Source organism: Acromyrmex echinatior, chromosome 2 (genome assembly GCF_024713525.1).
Source record: "Acromyrmex echinatior isolate Ae372 chromosome 2, ASM2471352v2, whole genome shotgun sequence".
Classification (NCBI taxonomy): Eukaryota; Metazoa; Arthropoda; class Insecta; order Hymenoptera; family Formicidae; genus Acromyrmex; species Acromyrmex echinatior.
Window position 1 is genome coordinate 3,309,862 of NC_141853.1, and position 22,772 is coordinate 3,332,633.

General features: G+C 36.1%; 1 protein-coding gene and 1 long non-coding RNA gene across 5 annotated transcripts in view; one reads left to right on the plus strand and one right to left on the minus strand.

Moving 5' to 3' along the window:
- The first annotated feature begins 2,613 nt into the window (after positions 1 to 2,613).
- Positions 2,614 to 15,287, plus strand: LOC147910406 (uncharacterized). Its single transcript, XR_015544158.1, has 4 exons — positions 2,614 to 3,371; positions 3,796 to 3,876; positions 3,972 to 4,081; positions 4,148 to 15,287. It is a non-coding gene; the product is annotated as an uncharacterized LOC147910406 (long non-coding RNA).
- Positions 15,288 to 18,268: 2,981 nt separating this feature from the next.
- LOC105148572 (Smg6 nonsense mediated mRNA decay factor) overlaps positions 18,269 to 22,772 on the minus strand; it is a 109,231-nt gene continuing 104,727 nt past the window's right edge. For all 4 annotated transcript variants that reach the window (XM_087403083.1, XM_087403082.1, XM_087403084.1 and 1 more), the window contains one exon: positions 18,269 to 22,769. In XM_087403083.1, the coding sequence (XP_087259209.1) occupies positions 22,633 to 22,769 (137 nt within the window). In that variant the 3' untranslated portion in view covers positions 18,269 to 22,632. The remainder of the gene's footprint in view (positions 22,770 to 22,772) is intronic.

Sequence of the window (22,772 nt, forward strand, 5' to 3'; positions counted from 1 at the left end):
CCAGCTTCGACCATAATAGGCATTTTAAATTTCTAGTATTAATTATATTGTAATTATTTCGTGTACTTTATGTACCAAGAGAATTAACACACTTGCAATATAAAGCAATAAGTGACACAATAAATAACATTTTTCTTGTATTGAATTTATTTAAGCACCATTATTTTAGCCAGTATTTTTTTTTTTACCAAATCGTCATTGATAATCGGATATCATGATCGATTCACTATTCGATATTTTCACCGAATACTGACAGAATCGGTGCGATCTAAAAATAGCAGGTTCGCAGTAACATGGACGTTATGTACGCGAACAGCCGCTGATACGTATTAACATTCTGCCGGCAGTCACGCGAGGTATTTCGATAATTCGACGAAGACGTGTCGCCGATCGTGATCGGCGAGCGAATTCGCAAAACGGGGTGAGCAGTATCGAGCATCGATGCGTCCCACGCAATGCGAGTGAGTGTGCTGTATGTATGTGTAAGCATGTGTGTATGTGTGTGTCACCTGAGAGATTCCTCCGTTTCTATGCTCACATAATATATCCCCCTCTTCACGTATTTAATCAAATCAAGGAAGAAGCGACGAATATATCCGTGAAACGCCATTGGAATCTCTCCTTTCGAGCAAGACGTATAATTCCAAAAACAGAAATTCCAATTACATTTGTGCCCCAAAATTCCAAAACGTTTTAGACACAATCGAAGACGCATATAATTTATGTATTCGTCGTTGCGAAAAATACTAACGAATTAATAAAGTATTCATTAACTAACAAAAGTTCGTGTGATAAAAAAACCTCCTGAGATAATAAAAAGCGATTCAAGTTTTTTAAGAATGTTGGAAAGCACTTTTTACTGCTTATTATCGATCTTTCCCGAGAGATAGGAAATAAATATAGGTAACGTCTCCATATTTAACCGTCTCTAACTTATTCTCCGTTACTACTGTACTGTAGTGATCCACGTTGCCCGCCGCGATAATTAATCGAATAATGGCATGGAAATATTGCAACAGAAATTTTTCCGGTGGCACAGAGGTCGGCGACCTCGTGGACCCCAAACGTAGGTATATGCACTTACACGTGCACAAAGAGACATTTACACGTACGACAACGTAGAGTGTCGGTATCACCACGCGAGAATGTCGAATGGAATTACGTCAAGAGGAGATATTCTACTCTATGTTGGCGCGAGTTTACCGTTTTGCCTTCGGACCCGAGCACCTCTTCTTCTTCTTCTTCTTCTTCTTCTTCTTCTTCACTTCGCGCGGCGCGACGGCTCAAAGGTTATAAACGCACTGACCCATGCGTGTCACCGTTATTTCCATTGATTTTTCTCCTCGAAAATCCCCAGAGCGTGCGATCGGGTGGGTAGTTCTCTATTCTCTCTCTCTCTCTCTCTCTCTCTCTCTCTCTCTCTCTCTCTCTCTCTCTCTCTCTCTCTCTCTCTCTCTCTCTCTCTCTCTCTCTCTCTTTTGGTCCCGGCACGTACGAATCAAATCGTATGACGAGCTCGAGAAGAGGAAGATACGCGTCATTACCTTATGTAGTACATGGGAAGCGACGGAGGAGAGCCAGAGAGCGGTTTTCCAGCGGCTACTGTATTTGCATGATTGACGGACTCTCGGGAGAGAAAGGGAAAGAGAGAAGGAGTGTACGATAACCCTCAATCGTGAACGAAGGTACGGATGGCGTGGCGGCCCTCCGTCCTATTTGTCCCGATGCGTACTTATTAACGTTGTTGCGGCCTTAATCACAGTTGCTGCCAGTTTAATCTCCAGTGTAATTCTGGATTTCCCTTCTGGCTCCGCTCGATTGATTAACTGTACGGAAATCCCTTCTAATCTATCTTTCGTTCATCGTAAGAGAGTATGGAATGATGAATATTGTGCGATATTGCAGATCGCCCGAGGCTAAATCGCGACTTGTGAGACGATGCATCAAGACAATCAAAATTGATATAATTATACTCAAATCTTATTAGTATGACGTACTAAGACTATGAGATTGCTTGAGATTAATATTCTATAATTCGAATGAAGATATAAATACTTTTTCTATTAATTATTTTTTACAAATTATTAATTTAATAAATTGTGTCATAAATAATGCGTTTAATCTATTATTTAAGTATTAAATTCCGCAGAGGTTCAAATCTTGTCAGTACGACGTACTAAAATTTTGATTGCTGAAATAAATATTTTATAATTTAAATAAGATATACGTACTTTCCAAATTAATCTAATAAATTGTTTCATAAATGATGCGTTTAATCTATTCAATATTTATCAAGCGCTAAGCTTCGCAGAAGTTCAAATCTTCAGTCAGTATGGCGTACTGAAATATGATTTGCTAAAATTATTAGGTGTTGGAATTAATTCGTAGCGTTTTACAAGTGATGGGAAGTACTTTCATTAATGTATTTTTTAATGCTCATGTGAAATAAATAACATTCTTTCATTAAAAAACGCTACGAATTAATTCCAACACCTAATAATATTTTGTAATTGGAATAAAATATATAATACATATTTTCCAAATTATTAATTCAATAAATTACGTTGATAAATAAATAAATAAATATGGATTTAATTTATTATTCAGTATATTAGGTGTTGGAATTAATTCGTAGCGTTTTTAATGAAAGAATGTTATTTATTTCACATGAGCATTAAAAAATACATTAATGAAAGTACTTCCCATCACTTGTAAAACGCTACGAATTAATTCCAACACCTAATATAACGAACAGTTAATAACGAAGAGCGTGTTTATGTTACAAAATTATCGGTAAAATAATTTTGGACTTTTCTCATAATCGCTTGACTCAACGGTAGAATAAATCGTGGTAGCCGGGAGAGATTCTTGGCCATTCCTCAGAGGAGGAGATCGTGCAAACACAGAGAGAGACGGTCCCTCCGCCGAGACGATTCACCCTCGATATTATCGGGACGTAAACCCTGGCAACCCTCTTCGCACACAGTCGAGACGTTCCAACCCCTCGCGACGGCGGATTGCGACGTTAGGATCGATCTGGCGCTGGTTGTCACTGTACGCGCGAACGCGTCTCTCGAGCGCATCGACCGTGTGCGATGTGCGTCGCCGAGAAGCGCCCTTGGGCTAAGCTCCATCTTGCCTTACGCCCGTCAAATTGAATCTTGATACACTCGGTTGACCACGGCTGTTGCCTCTAATCCAACTCCTACGGGACGAGAATCTCATCGTACCTACGTAGCTCGGAGGTTGAAAATTTCTCAGACGGCGGCTTTCGGTATCTTCAGGTGCCGCGCAAGTAGTAGTTGCAGCGTTCTGAAGTACCGTCTGTGACGGAAGAAAAAAAAACATTCACGATATGAGTCTTAAGAGAGGTACTAATCCTTATTTCTCAAATACCAGATAATGAAAAGTAACTAAGAGATACGTTATAAAACTTCATAAATAACGTAAAATTATTAGTCAATATCTGTACATACATAATTAGCAGTTTCATTAAAAAAATCAATGCTAGAATACATTATTAACTTTCTCAAGCTAAAAGTATGTTTATTGAATCGATAAATTATAAATCTCTTTGTTAAAAATGTCAAACAATTCAATTTTCTTCTCATATTACATCTGCAAATTTGGATTACTCTTATTAAAGTACCTATACTAATAGCGTTTTTTATTGGCAAAACTATAGTATTCATTTTTCTGTTTTATACAATTAAATTATATCAATTCAAATTGAAATTAATTAGTTTTCTGTTCTTTAACATAAATAAACTTCTAAGCTTGGTAACTGTGTTACAGATTTTGGCGTCAGCTCCGGAGAGTTAAAACGAATCATCCGATGTTCTTGACGATAAATCTCATCAAACATGGATGATCGTGGTATGACTTAATGTATCGATCGCCGTAGTTACACGCGACGGAATCCACCGCGAATATTTTAACGATACAAATGTAGTATGTCTGTGTGTTGTTAGATTGCAACGACCCGGGCATCTTAAGCGCGCGCGTTTGTCTCGAACGTCTTCCGGGCCTTCTTCTCAAGGCTGTCGCTCCACCATCGGCTCGGTTCGGATACCGTTAACCGGTGAGTTTTACCGGCCCGAAGACACGTAACCGTCTAATAACATTAATAACGAGAAATGCCTCGTAGGTGGCCGCGGACCGACGGAGATTTTCATAGATTGATTCGATCAGGGAAGAGTATCGTGTGCCGTCGAAGTGTCATTACGCGTAAGTACGGCATGCATCATATGATTACGGCTGTGATGTCAGGCAGTAAGGAAACGATACTCTCAAGCGACTTCAATTAAATTACCCGTCGATACGGGCAATATTCAATATTCGCGCAGAGATTGCAAGTTATTATCTCGACACGTACTTTACGACGAGGAGGAATTACTTTCGTCGGAAAAGTTGCGTGTCCATCGAGATACGTCCATCGATTTCTCAACGGTGCGTAAAAGCGTAATTTTGTTCCACCTGCCGTATTTGATTTCTTGAATTTATTTTTCGACGATGTCAAACATTCAAATAGAACAAGGTAAATAAAATAACAGAATCTCTCGTATATTACCTTATCGTTAAGATACGGAAGAAAAATCGAGCGTTGTAAACTTGACAACTTCGCAAGTATAAATTTACAAAGCGGTATTTAAATTGTGCGGCTTTTATAATATTCTTTATTTCCTTAATTTCGTTTCGTGGACCTTCGTTCATGAATTCGAAACGCAGACAAGACAAATGCAATGGCGCCAATTCGGCCAATCTAAACGAGCGCAGATATCGCGAGCGTTGTCATGCGGAGTCCGTTGGATCCGTACCTTCACGCGTGATTGCCCGACAGATATCCCTCCTGTGTATCCATGCCCGTTTCGCTCGCAAGCACGCACGCACGCGTGTACGCGTGTACAGAGCGCATGCAAGCCTCGTGAGAACGACGTTCTCTTGATTCTATTGGCGCCACGCCGCGCCGCGACTTAATGCGAAAGAAGAAGAAAAAGAAGAAGAAACGCGACAAATTTCTGGGCTCTTTGCGTGTGCTCTTATTCGGAAACAATTATGTTACAGATTTGTATATATTGCTAAATATTTTAACATATTTTAAATAATAGTAAAATAACGCGTAAATAAATATATACATATATACATATATACACACAAAACTTGATACAAATATAAAAAGTAAAATAATAATAGAAATGAAAAAAAAACACTGCCAAATTGAAACGCAAAAGTTTTTATATAAAATATATCTATTTTGATAACGATACAACGATAAAAAAAAGAGTAAATAAGATAAAAATTTGTTTTTTAATCAGAATATCAAGAAATTCCTAATAATCGGTCATCAAACTGTTGGCGAGTAATTTCCGTTCTCCATAAAGCATTCATCGGGTTTGCTACGTAAGATACTTTCCATCACGATTATTATATTTCTGACTAATTATTGACTAATTTAAGGTGTCAACATTATATTATCTGAAGATCTGTGAAGATATAATCTCAATCCAAGAACCGAAACATGTAATTACATCTCAGTGTTTTATTATGTATGTATTTAATTTTTCGCATTAAGAATTTTTTATACTTAACATTTGGAAGACTCGACTCTTATTTGCCTTTTTTGTATCGTTGTTATTGAAATTTATGAGTCCTTGATTATTTTATATGATCTATTTTATTACATAAATTCGTTTAAACAGTTCAGCTTCTTTCTAATCATCTTCAAATATAAGAGGATTACATAAAGATTATGAATAATTAAGGAAAAAATATATTTGAGATTTTTCTAAATATATTTTTTATATACTCAAATTTTGTGCATATAGAACATACCTTATGCGACTTTTGGTTTTGTCAAATTGTGGCCTTTTTTTATTACGTTGTAAAAGAACATTCCAAAGATAAATTCATCTGGTATCACTAATGCATATGCACGACAAAGTACTCTTTCTTAACGTATGCATAATAAAAGACACTCATTTTCTCGCTATAAATATTAAACGCTAGAAGCGTTTAAAATATAGGAAGTATTCAAATATTCCTCTCTCCTTAATATCGTCCCTTGTATAATACTTATTTCACCATCTGCTGTATATCCTATATGCTCAGCCTTTGTAAAAAGGAGATTGGTATTCAAATCTCTTTCTCCATACATCAGTTTTGCAATTGTGCAAATATTGATACGTCGCTATTGATCTAAGTATTAAACGGCATGTATCAAATTCGATACGCATATCTGCCGTGCATGCGTGCACACATACATTACGCACAGGGTAGACTTCGAGTACATCGCGATGAGGCGGTCAGACATTCGTTGCACAATTCCATCACGTGTGAACGAATTGACCACCTGGTCAATATAAATAAATAAAGACTATTAGTATGCAGGATGTGCGATGCTGTTTACGTGATCAATTGTTCGACACGAGTATCGTTACATGTGTGCACGATAATCGGTCTGTAATCGGTCTGCCAGAATTACGAATACATCGAGATACACCCCCGCTTGATCAATCGCGAAAAAATAGAAAAAGAAATTTGAATTCTTAATCTTGCTATGCGTCCATTTGTCGTTTATATAAAGATGCATTCAAACTTCTGCACGGTGATTAAAAATAGAAGCCTTACTAAAGAATCTTACCTAGACTCGTCAATTGGCTCCGTTAAAAAATTCTAAAAATTGATCTGCAAAATGCAAAAATATAAAATGAAAAATAGAATTTTATAGTATTATAAATTAAGAATCGTCTAAAATAAAATATTTAATCCGGGATCAATGACTTCGTATTGAATAATTATATGCGACCGTTTCATATATAAAATATACATTTAATCTATGGCTAATTTTGCGCTAGCACAATCAAATGAAGTTTACTTATACAAATACATTTTTAAAATAGACATCAATCAAAATTTAATTAATCTACGTCAGCTTAATGTAAATCAATTTCGTAGGAAATCGTACGAAGTATAATAGATGGGAGATTTGCCATAACGAGGACGAAAATAAGTCAATTTTCGCAATGAATTAACGATCAATTAAACATAAAACAAAAATTAAATACAACGAATATACGAAAGTATCGTGAGAGTATATGCGGACACGCAACGTGGATCGCATGGTTAAAATCGAAATAACAATCCTATCCGGCTTACGTCAGAGCGAGCTCTATCCAGAATCCGGATACGATCGATGACGCGCTCTTCGCGATGCGCTGGTACGGCAGCAGCAGCAGCGATTAACGACACTCGTATAAAATGACGGTTGCCTCTGCGATGCGCCGGCAGTTTACGAGCGTGACTCACGCTCACGCCAAATAACATCGATAAAACCAAGTTAAATTATGTAAAGGTTCACACGCGCGTTCCGACACGTCGCGTCGGTCGAGCTGCGCAGGAGCTACTACTTTTAATGAGATGCACGAAGAGCGCAAAGATCTCACCGTCTATTTTCGCTCTTAAATTAAACCAGACGGCTCTCGACCGGCATTTTAATGACCGTTGATTTTCAAAGCCGGTACTAAACAGGGCTATAGAATTAATAATTCTTAATTTCCGATCATATTTCTGATAAACGCGTCAGATTATAATCTAACTCTATTTCAAACGATAAGGCATTACAAAAAAGGCACTATCGGAATTGTACAAAGATTGTACGTTTAATCTTTTGAGGAACAAAGCTTTCTAATAAAGTAATGAAAAATTTTGCTCTCTAAAGATTTTCGGAGTCGGTGAATTTAATTTTAGCCTCAAGATTCTAAAATTTAAATTTCAAAAACTAATCTGTGATTATGAAACTCGGTAGGAGATCCTTGATATTTCCGAGTTTAAATATAGCCTAAAAATATCAAATTTCAAAAATAACAAAAGTGTAATATCCATAAGATAGAATTTAATATCAGAGAGCTCATTATCAAAGTTTGAAAGTCAGTTTGGAAATCAATACTAATTGTTTACGTAGCAGCTTAATTCTAATCAGCTTCATACACACGCGCGTGCATGCACACGTCGCAAGTAAAAAATTCTCTAAAACCGAATTTTATGACAATAATTTGACTATTTTTTTTTATTTTCTCAACTTATTCGTTCAATTTTCATAAAACTTGATTTATGGAATAATTTTATAATATAATACTTTATCCGAATCTGAGGTCAAAAATAAAAATTCAAAATGGTAAATTCATATTATTCATATTATTCAAGTTATTAGGCCAAGTTTCATAAAAATCGAGCGAGTAGTTAATAAAATGAAAAGGAATGATCCGAAATGGAGTTTACAAAGAATTAAAATAGAAAGAAAGGAAAATTAAAAGAAAATCGTCTTACATTTTCTGTTTAATTACAATTGTAAACATGATTCGAACTTCTAATATCTCTTATTTCATTGCAAAATGTTAACACAAAAAAGATTATAATTTAAATATCTTCAACAAACAGACTCCTTCTCCATAGCGCTCCGTCTTCGGCAATTTACTTCTGGATCCAACGTGGAACAGTGAGGGGATTCCCCAGCCTTTCGCGATGATAGGCTTGATTCACTGGAGCATTGTCTCTGGACGATACGCATACAATGGCTCAAAGCGATTTGAATCTAATCTATGACTTATGGCCGCGATGCTCGCCTTTTGAATGAACAATGTACCGCGGCGGCACACATTTTTCCCTCGTTTTCTTCTTTTATTTTACGATTGGTTTGACTGTCTATATTCAAACACGTAATCCTATAAAAATCACGTTCGATCTCCTTCGTATCATAGTAATCAATAAAAAAATCTAGGCTTTTAGCACTTGCTGCTCCCAATAAATTTATTGAATACTTTTGGATATATACTGAATTCGCATTTAAATTAAATCGCTATACAAGTTGCATATAATCTTTACTGCTACGTATTATTTATTACATATTTTATCAAAAGCAAACTGTAAAATCCAAAAAATGAAATCAAATATGTTGAAAATAATTAAAAGCCCCATCATTATTTTATATCATTAGACTCACACAAAGGATCGAAATAATTCATATGAAAAATTTGGATCTAGATATCCTAGAGTGATACATATCTCATTATCGAAATTCAATTTTTGAATTGCATCCCTTAAGCCATTTCCTTTTGGAGCAAACAGTCATGTTTCTCCCGAAGTCGTTTAAAATTGCAATATTACGCTCTTTAATTATGCAAAATATATCTTCGATTTATGCGCTATTATTTCAAAGCAATTTCGATTTTTGCGCTGCAAATCCCTTAAGGGATTTCCCATGTCTGCCTAGTCGACGCCCCCCCCCCTCCTCCGCTTAATCAAATCATCATGAATAAATAATATAGTAATGCGCTATTTATACGCTCTCAATATCCGCAAAAAAAATTTTCGTGCTCATTTTGTTTAGCTAAAAAGATATTTTTTTTGTGATAGGGGAGCTGCGTGGCCTGTCAGTCCTCCCCCCTCCCTCCCTAATCTAATCTAATTTAACGATTAGATTAATGCAAAACCAGTTTCAATAGAAGTTGCCTTTTATGGTGCAGCAAAAAAAGAAAAATTGATGAACACACTTATATTTATAGAAATATATATATGAGACTTATCATTTATACTTTTACTATACGGTACGTTATGGCGGAAATTCTGGTCGCTCTGTCCTTTTGACGAAAGAGAAACGGAGAAGCAACTCGCTAATGCAATACGGCATATTGCACGGTGGCGGCTTCAGTGCAGCAGGTAACAACAGAGAGAGAGAGAGAGAAAGAGAGAGTCGCCTAACGTAAAGCGCTTGGGCAAAGGGAGGAAGTCAACGGCCACGATGTGCATTTAGCGGTCGGAAAGAGCATTACCTAACACACGGCGCGAGATTGGATCTGCTTGCGCGGACGAGGACGAGGAAAAACGAGTGAATGACTTCCTACATAGATAAAGATCACCGCGGACGAGTATCCTCTTTAACCGACGAGGCCGAAGCCAGTCCTGTGCTCGGCATATTATATGATTTCTTGAATTAATCAGAACATTTGTCGATGCTTTTATCTTTCCCTGGATGCAGTAAATAAAATTCAATAGTTTGAAGCGAACAAACAGAGAAACAATAAAGCAAAATTGATAATCTTTCCTAGTTTCATTGATTTTTTCATCTTTTTAAATATCGATCTTATTTTAATATGTCTAGAGGAAAAATAGAATCAAAGATATCAAAATTCAATAAATAAAATAAAATTAAGTTCTCGAGATAAAAAAAATAAAAGTACATTGGCGGACAATTGAGAGCAATAATCGACGCAGTTAATCGTGCAAAATAATTAATAAATGTATTGTTCAAATCATTAGATATAGATCGAAAGAATCGTTTCGGCTCCGTTCGACCTATCTTCAGCAATATCACTTAAAAAAATTAAGAAATTAATCGTGCATAATAGATCTAGAGAAGAGCATCTAAGGAGTCTTCAATTCCATATTTGAGAAAACATCCTAGTCAATTAGCTGTTTGGCAAAGTAAGCGCAGCTGTTAATTATGACCAATATATCAAAATAAAAATTATTTTCTAAGGATGGATATAAAAAATAACGTTAGAATATTGATTCCTATCTACCTAAATTATTGAAACTTCAATGAATTTTAATATATATTTAAACAATTCACACAATTATATGTACACACGCTATATTTTCCATAATTAAAATTAAATATTAAAAGTTAAATTATCTTTCTTTCTTAAATCAGAGCTAAAGAATACATTAAATATTGCAAATCAACTAATTACGACATTTAGGCACTCATTCGCGATCCAACCGCAACAATCGTGATTAGGTACTGGAATGCATGTCAGTGCTCCGGAACGCTATTAAACATCACGTCAATAATGCAAGGACCTCAATGAGTGCGTTGCCTCGTCGTGGAAAGGAAATATCGGGGTTGCCAGAACGATGAAGGGGAGATAAAAAAGAAAAAGGAAAGGAAATGTGGAGAGTGCAACAATCTGCAAAATATAATAGGTCTGAGTTATGGCCACGACTGTGTGGTCTTGCTTTGACCCCCGGTCGCACGAAGTAGTTAGCTTTGAAGCTTGACACGCGGCACATGACGTACGCAACACGACCGAAGCCGTGGAGAAGAGCGATGGTAGGTGGTGGTATAATATGGCTTTCGCGAGTGCGAAGAGCTATGTCGCATTTGTTCGTCCGATGATGTTAACGCCACATCGGCTCGCCCTTTTATTACCGTGAGATACCTTATCCATGCTTCGTGCTATCGCGATGATGCTGATCAACCTGCTGCTGCGTTTACGACAAACCTCTGTACATCTAAAGGAGGATTGTTGGAAGATCTCTCATCATTTAAATTAAGTTACTTAACGCCAGAAAACAATTTATTCTGTCATACTTTGAATGGCAGTAATGAATAAATACATGGAATTGCACTGAAAAAAGTTTAAATTTTAATAAATATTTGTTTGAACAGTTAGCAAATATTTATTAAATGTAAATATATTTATTTAGTACGAAAACTTAATTTGATTTATACTATTATTTGTTTTATTATTTGTTTTATTAAGTAAATATTTATTTACTGTAAGTAAATGTTTACTTATTCAAAGGAATATGTATTAAAATTTAATACATTTTTCAGTGTAGCAAATATAAAATATCAGGCTCTTTATAATCCTTTAATTCTTATCGGTATTTGCAAGTACTTTAAATTAATGTACTTCTGCTTAAAGTTAACATAATTGAATGATTTTTTTTTTCATTTTAAATATCAAAATCCGAGAAATAGAATTATACGTTGCTTAAAATTATATAAAGATCGTAAGAAACATTTGTTATAACAAAGAGAAAAAAACATCTTTTATAACAAAGAGAAAAAAATTCCGTATCTACTGGATTGACGAATATAAAATTATTCTTTTTAGATTAGAAACCGATAGTTCTCTCTTCTCTCTTCTTTCCCTGGTGTAAAAAATTTCCGAACTAAATTTTGCAAAAGATTTGTAGAACTATCACAGAAAGATATTTTAAGAGCCAGTGTAACATTATTCCTTGAGAGAACAGGCTTTTTGTCGCCGGGATAGGAACTGGTAAGGGCAAGAGCGCGATTATCACATTCGTACAGTGTACCTGCCGCATTTCGTAACCCAGACGAGCCAGAAGCGCTCCGACGAATACAGAAAACGCATCCACGAGTGACCTGTGCGTGAAAGGCGAGGAACATCGCCTCGACTCGCTTCGCGATGACTTATACCTGCATCCGCAAACATTATGTAAGAGTTCGGAAACAGAATTTGCGACTCGAAGGGGGAAACGATAGTCTGAACGTGCTGAAATCATTTTTACTAAAATTACGTCATGTATAGAGCTACGTCAATTCAACAGGTCAATTCAAGGAAGTCAACAGGAACCTCAGAAGTCATTGTGGCGTCACTTCTAAAGTTAAAAATAATCATTAACATATATGTGTCTATTTAAAAAAATTATGTTCAATTTTTGAAAGTCACGTTATATTCTTCTAACTTCTTTAGAATCTCTTTTTTTTTAACAGATCAGATTTAAAAAAGTCATGTAATAGTATTATTAATTCTTTAGGATTTTTTTTCTTAAAATCTCTATGAAAAATATGTTTACTATATTTACGATAAATCAGATTTAGCATACAAATTTGAGAATAAAATTATTTGAAACTTTAAAGAAAAAAAAAATATATATATATTAGGTGTTGGAATTAATTCGTAGCGTTTTTTAATGAAAGAATGTTATTTATTTCACATGAGCATTAAAAAATACATTAATGAAAGTACTTCCCATCACTTGTAAAACGCTACGAATTAATTCCAACACCTAATATATATATGCACATAACAGTCCAAAAAATTTTAATCTTAATTTTAGCCAATGTTCATTCTAAAAAAAAAACAAAAAAATATTTTTATAAAATCATTTTAAGTAAAATCATGGAACACATATTAATAATAGCAACGAAGTACGAATTACATATTTACGTGAGTTATAGAAAGTACGTGATAAAAATTGAGAACTAAAACAGAGTATATATAAAACAAAGCAAAATGTCATTTTTTAAGACAAATTCTTGAGATTACGTCCATCGAAATGTCGATGCTCGATTATCCCCGATTCGGTGCAATAAAAGAAATAACAATAATAATAAATAATAATAAATTATTCAAATGCTCCAATATTTAACAAATAAATTAAGGAGAAATAGAGTCTATGAGAGTACACACAGGATGTTTTTTTGGAAATTAATTGTCATATATTAAAAAATAATTAAATAAAGTCATATAGACGTTTCAACATTGTAATTGTGACCTCTTCAAATGTGAACATCTGAACATACATAGACCAATAAATAAAAGCATTCCAATAAAATAAAATAAAATTGTCAATAGTAAAAAGTTATCAGAAGTGAAAAAAACATTGTTAAATTGTAAAGACTACTATCTTCATTTGTTGTATCTTGACGGATAAGGAAGTCATTAATAAAATTAAGTAAAATAAAAACTTTGGTTCAATATCAGCAATCATAAAAGTAATTAAAATAATATTTTTTTGATAATACTTATTTGAGAACAGATTAACGATGTTCTGTACAAATTGATCAGTAAACACTGAACATAAAATTACGAATAAGAAGTCAAGACAAAGAATTGTTCATAACAATTTAAAACTCCGAAATATGAAAGTGGCATATATACACAAACAAGATCATTATAAAGTCAGTCTAATAAGCCGATAACACTTTATATGTTTAAGCCATTTCTTTGCTTTTTTTAATATGAATTGTTTCTGAGATAAGTCGTCTATTGAGAACTTTTTCTTCATCTAAAATTTGAACATCATCCCAATTAAAATCATCAGTCATCAATCAGTTAAACACCTACGTTCTGTGATAACACAATTGGAAATTCTGTTCCAAAAAATATCCTGTGCTCTCATGGACTATTTCTCTTTAAAAGAAGTAACATCGAAGTGGATACACGAAGTCCACCCGACGCGATCGAGAGTCATCCAGTCGCCACGGCATTCTGGCTCACGGCCAGCTGACTTCGCGAGAATACACCACCGACCGATCTGAGCCCCGCGTACGTAGATACACCCACACACGGACGAGTGAGAGCCGCGATGCCTGCCTACCACACGTGCAACGACCTCGTGAACTTGAACTTGCGCCGGTCTCGCTCGTCTCGGCGCGACTCAGCTCGAATCGTTCGCCGAAACGTTGTTAGGCAGCGCGAAAAGAAAAGGGTCCGCCCAACCGACCTGCATTCGAGCGACCGAGCGAAGAAGGAAAGAGAGAGAGAGAGAGAAACCGGACGACCGGCGACAGTACTACACGAGAAGTATACGCGAGAGAAGTGCGTTCTATTCGCGGAAGGGGACAAGTTAGGGAACGCACGATGATGTTAATCGCTACTAGGAAACTCTCGGCGGAGACTCTCGGCGCGGAACGTAGCTCGCAGCATCGCCGTGCCGCCGAAGAGAGAGACATATGCATTTCCTCGCGCTTGTCGGGCCGCGAGGCCGAGACCCCTGATTTGCTCGGTTCTTCTTCAGCTCCTAAACATCGAGAACGAAAACGCGAGCCGGCTAGATTTCAGATGCGCCGAGCGAGCGAGCGTACGAGGGGGCGAATCTTTATGCCGCCATATGGCGGCCTCTTCCCTCTGTGTTCTCCCGCCGGTTTTATACTCCCGTCAGACAAGTGCAGGCTGTTGTGAATACGATTACGTGCTGCTCGCATAAACGCGATGCCGTCGTGGCCGCTGCCACAGCAACGACCGACCAGGTAGCCACCGTCGCTCGTTCAGATCGCTCGCCAAATTGTCCGTCGACCATTTCAAGTCGTTTAATTCTGTACCTTCAAAGAATCAACGTAATCGAATGTTCCTCTCAATAGTAATAAAAGAATCGATATAATGATACTCGATTATAGCCCTCTGAACAGAATGCAACGCGGCAGTTCGTGACAAAGAACTAAAAGAGAAAGAGATCGTGTGGGACGCGGACTGTATTTAAATCTAATTCTTTTGCTGTTAATTTAAATTAAAATTTTGGAAACATTTACGAATTGCATTTGATAAATTTCTAATCATAGAGTCGAAAATTTCTACTTTTCGAAATTTCTTAATTTATAAATGCAGATGAAAATAGTAAAATGTATCATTCCGTATTAAATGTGTATTTTTAATATTTTATTCTGATCTATCTTTATTATTAAAATATTCCGTTTTCACAAAATTAAGAGAAAACGATAAATTTGAAACCGCTTGTAAAAATTTCCGTAAAAAGACTGACTTTGAATTTATCACGGAATCTATTATACGTGACTGCAAGAACGCACGCGGTGACTATAGTATTCGCATATCGCTTCTCAGCAGAAGAGATCTCTGAGCTGCGGTATCGACGATCGACAATACCAAACGGCAACGCAAGCTCATTCTTGGTGCATCAGCTCAAGCGTCCGGAGGACGAGGTAACTCGGTATGCGGGTCACCTCGTTCGCCAGTCCGCGTATCGCGAGATGCATTGTCCGATCGGATAGCGAGTTTATGCTATCTCGCGGCCGCTACCGCATAACTCTCGCGTTGACCGCCTTATACTGTTTCTCTTGAATTCGCTTGTGCGCACTTTTATATACGGAGTAGATAAAGGCCCGGTTTCACTAAGTTTTACCCATAATCGATTCGATATTATTTTTTCTTCTAATTTTAAAAATTAGAAAAAGATAAACAGTAGTTAAATTGAGATTAAAATTAATCTTATATAGAAATATAAAATTAATCTTATGTAGAATCGGAGAGACCTAAGGACTCTTAAAAGATTTGAAGGGATGATTCTTCACACAAATTCAAGACAAAAATTTCATGTCTGAAACGGTTTAGTTTCAAAGATACAAAGTGTCAAGATTAGGAAAAAAATGTTCTTTTCTAAAAATTTCGAAAATCATTCAAATTATTTTGATAAAAAATGTTTCATTAAATATACAAGGTTTCATCAAAACAAGAATGATTTTCGAAATTTTTCTTTTCTAAAAATTTTCTTTTCTAAAAATTTTTCGAAAATCATTCAAATTATTTTGATGAAAAATGTTTCATTAAATATACAAGATTTTATCAAAATAAGTGATTTTCGAAATTTTTGGAAAAAATGATTTTTTTCCTTCAATTTTAATATATCCTTGAAAATTAGTCGTTTCGAACATATAATCATATGAAGTTTTCGTTTTGAATTTGTGTGAGGAATCCCTTCATATCTTTTAGAGTGCTTATCGATCTGTATCCACTCTATATAGTTTTATTAAACTATCAGAAATTCGAAATAAACATGTTTTAAAACTAAATATCATTAATTTTGAATCCATCAAAATAAAAAAAAAACGAAATTAAGAAAAACGTTAAAAATAAATCTGACGATAATTATGAATTACAAGGAAGTAGTTCATGGATAAAATATAAATAAAACATCTAGAATAAAAATTTAACGTTTCTATGCATAATTCTTAGACATATGAAAAGGATAAGAAAATAATCATAAAGTAGAATGTAAAGTGCTAAATGGTTCGCAACCATCTCGGGTATGTGTGTCTCCCGATAAGTTGTTAAGTCTACGTCACGTTACATACGCTTTCGTGGTACGGCATCGATGAGTATACAACGTGAGTACTTATACCCTTAGTCGCGACAAACGATCGCCTTTCTCAGAATTAGATAAGTCTCTTTATTGGTGATCAGATCACTGCAACAGCAGCAGCAACAGCAGCAGGAGCAGCGACGGCGGCGGCAGCAAGTTCAAGGTTGACTGGGTAAAAATAACCGGACTCTCTCGTCGGAGAACGAGCTGGTTCTCCTGATGTTTCTGTTGATTGTGCTTAATCGAAAACGTACTGTTTGTCACTTATCGCTAAGATATTTCGAAACCTACCCTATCAAATTCTCGAATGAAGATGTATATGTTTTAAAAGCAATCAGGCAAATAGATATTGGATTTTGGACTTAAAAAATTGAAGTATTTAAAACAAAACACCTCTGTGTTGTATTTAAATATTTTTATTAAAAAATTTTAAAAACTTCATATTTGTTATTTACATTTTTTCAATTTTTTATGCTTCCAATTTTATTATTTTTTTTTTAGGGATCAGTAATCATACATAATTTTTTTAAACCATTCTTTTCTATTAATCTTTTTGTCTGTGAAGTTTACCACCAAGTCATTGATCGGTAAATAGAAAAAATAAGACTTAATAAAAATTATTTTAAAAGTATCTTTTAATATGCAAATTTGCTTTAAAAATGCAAAGTAAATACATGTAGTTAGTAAATAAATGTAGTTAGTTGCAATATGTTAAAAAACATCTATTAATTCGCAACTAAGAGGTCCATGATAAAATACGATCCATGACAAAAACCGGATAATTAGCAACGTAAGACACGACTCACGCTTCGAACGGAATCGTGATGTCGATAATGGATATTGGAATTTGTCGATCGTGGCAAGAAACGAGTACATACTGCCATAGAGGTGCCATAACGGTGCCCGTTGTCGCTCATGGCTTTCGTGAAAAACGTACCTGCCTGAACACACCTCGTGTAGAAAAAGAGTAGTACTCGAGATGACTCGGGCGACCTTAGTCGTGCACCTAAGAGAAATACCGTACTGCGCGCGGACCTTCGACGATGAAGATATAACGAGGTCGAGCGTGTCAACGACTCTATCATATGATGAGAATCCTTTCCGGGTACCTCGCAAGCCTAAATCTCGCGAACTAGGTAAAGAGTACGCAAGACACGTTTAATCTGACGTATTAAAAAAGTCTGACGTGCTGGACCTCGTTTTCGTAGTCGTCATAGCCTGACAAAAATTATACGTTATATCCTGCCGAGTAGAATAAATTACTTATTAGTAATATATTAGTTAGACATAATAATGAGCATGTCTCTGTTTACAATTAAAGATTAAAAACTGAACTGACATTAAACTTAAATCTGTGAAAAAGAATAAAGTTGTAAGGAATTCCAAGGGAAAAGTAAGGAAGAATACTGTTAAGTAACACATATCTGATAAAAAATAAATAATTAAATTAATAAATAAATAATTAAACCTAGTAATTAACAATTACTTTGCTAAAAATGCAAACAGGACCTGTAAAACAAGTTTAATAGGGATAGATTCTGAGATTTAATAAATAGAGAATATTATATACTATTAAATATTATATAATTATAATTGTTATAATACTATATAATTATAATAATTAATAAGGTACATAATGTAATAACACTAGTCTCAACTTTTTATTGAATATTCAAAGTGGTAACACTATTAGTAGCGACATTTCTCATAATATGTAATAAACGATTAGCCTAAAACTTCTGCTTTCGTAGCGTCATCCTCACAGTTTTGTCATCGTCATCATATATCGCATTATCAGCAAACTTCTCCTCAGACGAAATACAAATGAATCGCGTGTTCTTTTGCTTCGTCACATAATAATACATGTACATAGATTAGAGATATTGCAAAAATCTAGCATAAAATCAGTGACGGGTGGGTGTATTTATATATGTATAATTACATATAAATGTGTTTAATTATATATAATTATATATATATATATACCTATGTACAATATATATATATGAATATAGGTACACTTACGGTGTGAGAGTTATCTCGGAAGCGGAGGGCGTTGAGAGAACGTATAATCGTGAGATATCGCTTGTCAACGTCCGAGATAAATCGGTACTAAAAATGACGACGTCTATCTTATGCCAAACGTCTACCTATATTTCTCAGATGTTTCGCAACTTCTCTCTTTCTCTCAAGCACGGGCTAACGTGAACTCGATCGCGCGTCATCCGATTGGAGTAGCTGGCGACTACTCGCAAGATCGACAATTTCAAAGTTGAAAGATCGGAGTGAGTGAAGATATGCTATATCAAAACAATGAAAATAGATTATGATGCTCGGGGACGGATAGTTTTATTGAAGTGGCTTATTCGTGGGTAGAGTGTCTATTGCACTACTATAACTATTGCAGAAGAAAATTATTGCGATGATATTGTAAATATACTGTGATATGCCCAGAGTACAATTGCAAACTATGATAAACCCTGATTTATTATCCTGTACTAAGCTAAGAGGGTGTTTTGTCAATTATCGCTAAACACTTTCCTCAAAAACCGACAATCGATCAGAGCGCGAACTACATTTTCGAAATAATAATTCGAATTTCAATATCTTATATTCTCTCTCATTATTTTCAACAATGATAATTATAATGCTACTTTTTTTAATATAGTAGCTAATATTCATTCAAATGTATGTAACCAAATTTTTCACGAAAGCAAAGTTTTTGTTTAATAAACTTGATAAAACTTCAAGCACTTTAAAATAGTGACTTACTAACTCAACTGTGATTTACATTTGATTTTAATCGTAAAAAATATCTCTAAAAAAATAGCTGTCGGTTTAAGAAAGTGAGTGTTTCTCGAGCATTCCTATTATGTATTTGCGACTACAAGGTGCATTCGCGCAATCGATTTCGCTCGCCCATCGCACTTTTTTTCTCAACGCAACGTCTCTTATCTCAAACGTCAGATTAATTATCGGTCACTTGTGGTGACCGAACACGCGCATTAAAAAGGCTACGAAAGGCTATACTTAAAAATTAGTGAAACACAATGACAGTGTACATCGTCGGTGCTTCGAGTTGGGCTTTGCCAAACTCTATCGATACGCACTTTCTCTCGCTGTGGAGGTTCGAATAAAAAATTGAGCTAAAAACGGCAACGGGGGGGGAGGAGGAGGAGGGAGGTGACAGGGGAAAAAGAAAAAGATGTCAAAGCAAACGGACACGCCGAAGGACGAGAGATATGAACAACTTTACAGACGCGAAACTCGCGTCTCTCCCTTCATTTTTCTTTCTCTATTCTTTCAACGTGCCGATCCTGGATCATATGAATGCTACTTCACCATCTTCTTATGACGACATTAAAAAGTATATACTTAAATAAGACCTCAACGCGTTTCGTAGAAAGCAAGAAAGGCGGCATCTCGGGAATTCGTGCGATTTTCCTCAAGTATATGATATTAAATCTATAAATAGAATCCTTGTACATAAACTTTTTTTTTTTCAATAGAAAGAAAATTTCCCACAACAGAGATATTTTAATATGCTTCTTACGTGCCCTTAAAATACCGCTGAACAGACAGACACCCTTAGTCGGCAGGACTTTCTTCTGCTCAGAAACGGCGTGGTTTGTCAAGCGGAACATCGTGGTGTGACGAAAGGATTTTGCCCGGGTGGTATAGTGGGTGGGCACTTCTTCTACTTACCGATTCGATTTAATTCGCAGGAATTCCGACGAGACTTCGGACAGCATCGAGATTTATCGTAGATACGGTCTTTAGTATGTCGAGCGTACTTTTTTCCCTTTCCACTAACTGTCCTTCTCCGTTAATCTAATTGCCATTTTTCTCCTACTCTTTCTCTCTTTATCCCCCCCCCTTTTTTTTCTCTCTCACACATTCTCACACACGCATACTCTTTAATACACTAAGGAGCATTAAGTAACTATCTCTGTCGAAAAATAGGACATCGTGTTCGCTACTCGATCATCGGTCCCGCAGTTTCCTTGCTGGTCGCGCGTTTGCCTCGACTGCTGTGCGCTTCCGAAAGATAAACTTTCTCCCGAAAGGTAAATTCGTATACGTATCTGGTAAAACCGAATAATATATTAAAAACATCGGCGAAGAAAACATCGACATCTGCGCGGAAGTCGCGTTCGCGCTTTCGAGAATTCGTAAGAATGAAGCGATCTCAATATCTCTATTCGACTCCATGCCATGCGAATTAATTTGCGAATCTTACTTCGCACTTACAATAATCATCTTAATTGCACTTCGCAATATACGACGTAGCCGAGCATAATCATCGCTAAATCGACGTCAATCAAAAATCTCGTCGATACATATAATTCCGACACGGAATGTTTATAATAGCGATCGTAACTAACATTTGTAGGATACATTCCTCCGCTTATTGGTAAAAGCTAGTCTTTGATATTATAAAGAACACCATACGGTTATGCAATCGTGCATCTCATGGAATAAAATTCGCTTTCTCTCCTTAAGTTAGTTCCTAGTCTTAAGCCAGTGAATCCATATAAATGTCAATGTATATGCTATACAAGCGAGTACTCGCAAGCAATGAAAAGGACATCTCGGACATGATGTTACATTGAAAATATTTACATCTCGGACATGATGTACATTTACTTCAAGATAATCGTAAAGAGGACTTTTAAAAATCAAGAATTAATGTACAAAATATATTCTCCACGACGAACATTAGCAATTTCGTTTAAAATTATAATATCAATTTTTTGTTTGAAAATATTGATATGTATAATAAAAATTTTGAATATAATTTGCACACGTGCATATGCAGATCGACATTGATTTTCAAAAATGATTTCGATCGTTTCTAACATTTCCCGAGAGTAATTGTCATTCGACGATCGAGTATAACAATCACGTTGCACACCGATTGTCATTTCAATCTTGTCAATATCTCAGACGCATTCGTTGGAAACGAATCGTTAATAATTCACTTTATGGCAGCTTAAAGGTAATGATGTTAATGACTTTAGCGTTAAGAAAACGAAGAGAGAATCGACTCCTGTGGAAAATGTCACGGCAGATTCGCGCGGAACGATGACGCGAACGCATCGTCGTCACATCTCAAACTACACACCGTACATACGATATAAAAGTTTTAATAACGTCTCACACGAGAACAAAGTAAATATTGGCAAACAAAATTATACAAAATGGTTATACAGCCGCAATAGGCGGTTATCGATAAAAACAATCTACAAACAGTGACAGCACTTCAAGATAGTAAAGCTCTATTTTTACCGTTTTCTTCGCTTTTTCTTCGAAACAATCATGTCCCTGTCGGTTGTCTCTCAATTTTACTTCGGTGTATGCCATGGCTGTGAACGTCGTGTTCTGGATTCAACGTGTCTTTCGGACCGCCCCGTTATACGGTCCCCGTGTGAAAAGACTCTCTTCGGAATTTTTATCTCTGCACGTTCGAGATACACGGAACAGTTAGGGGTACAAGGTAGGTAGTGTCACGCTCATTCTCGAAGAGCCTTCGAATAGCTCGCGTTTCCGACAAGCGAAACGGCAAGCGACAGGCTCCGAGCCTGTTTCTTTCTCCATCATTCGTACCGTACTTCATTCGCAATTTTACGCGAACGCGCGCGCTTAGCTTTTTCTTCAGCTAAAACTTGCTTCTGTTCATCGCACTTCGCGGTTTCTCCGTAATTGGATTTTTTTTAAATTTAGAAAAAAAAAACCATCGTCGGGAGACAATCTGAATATCCAACCTGTGATAGACTTACGCGATAACAACGTCGTGCGCGCATAGTCGACAGTCGATCAGCTACGAAAGAGATCCATAATGAAGATCCGTCGGCAATGACGAGCGTTTTTTTTTTCTTTTTCTATTTCTTCTCTCGTTGCGTTCGATCTTGTTTGACGTTTGGTCGAGCTCGTGCGGCAGGAACACAGGAGATTTCTCGTCAAGTGAGACTCGGAGTTTCGTCGCGATCACGTCATGTCATCTCAGCCGAGTCCAGCCCATTGCATGAAATCAGGAACTTCCCTCACGGGCACGTCCCTGGCCAAAGCCTTCACCCTGAGGTTTCGGTCCTCTGTGAGCAGAACCACCTCCCGTCTCAAACGTCTCGGCTGTCCCTCCTCTG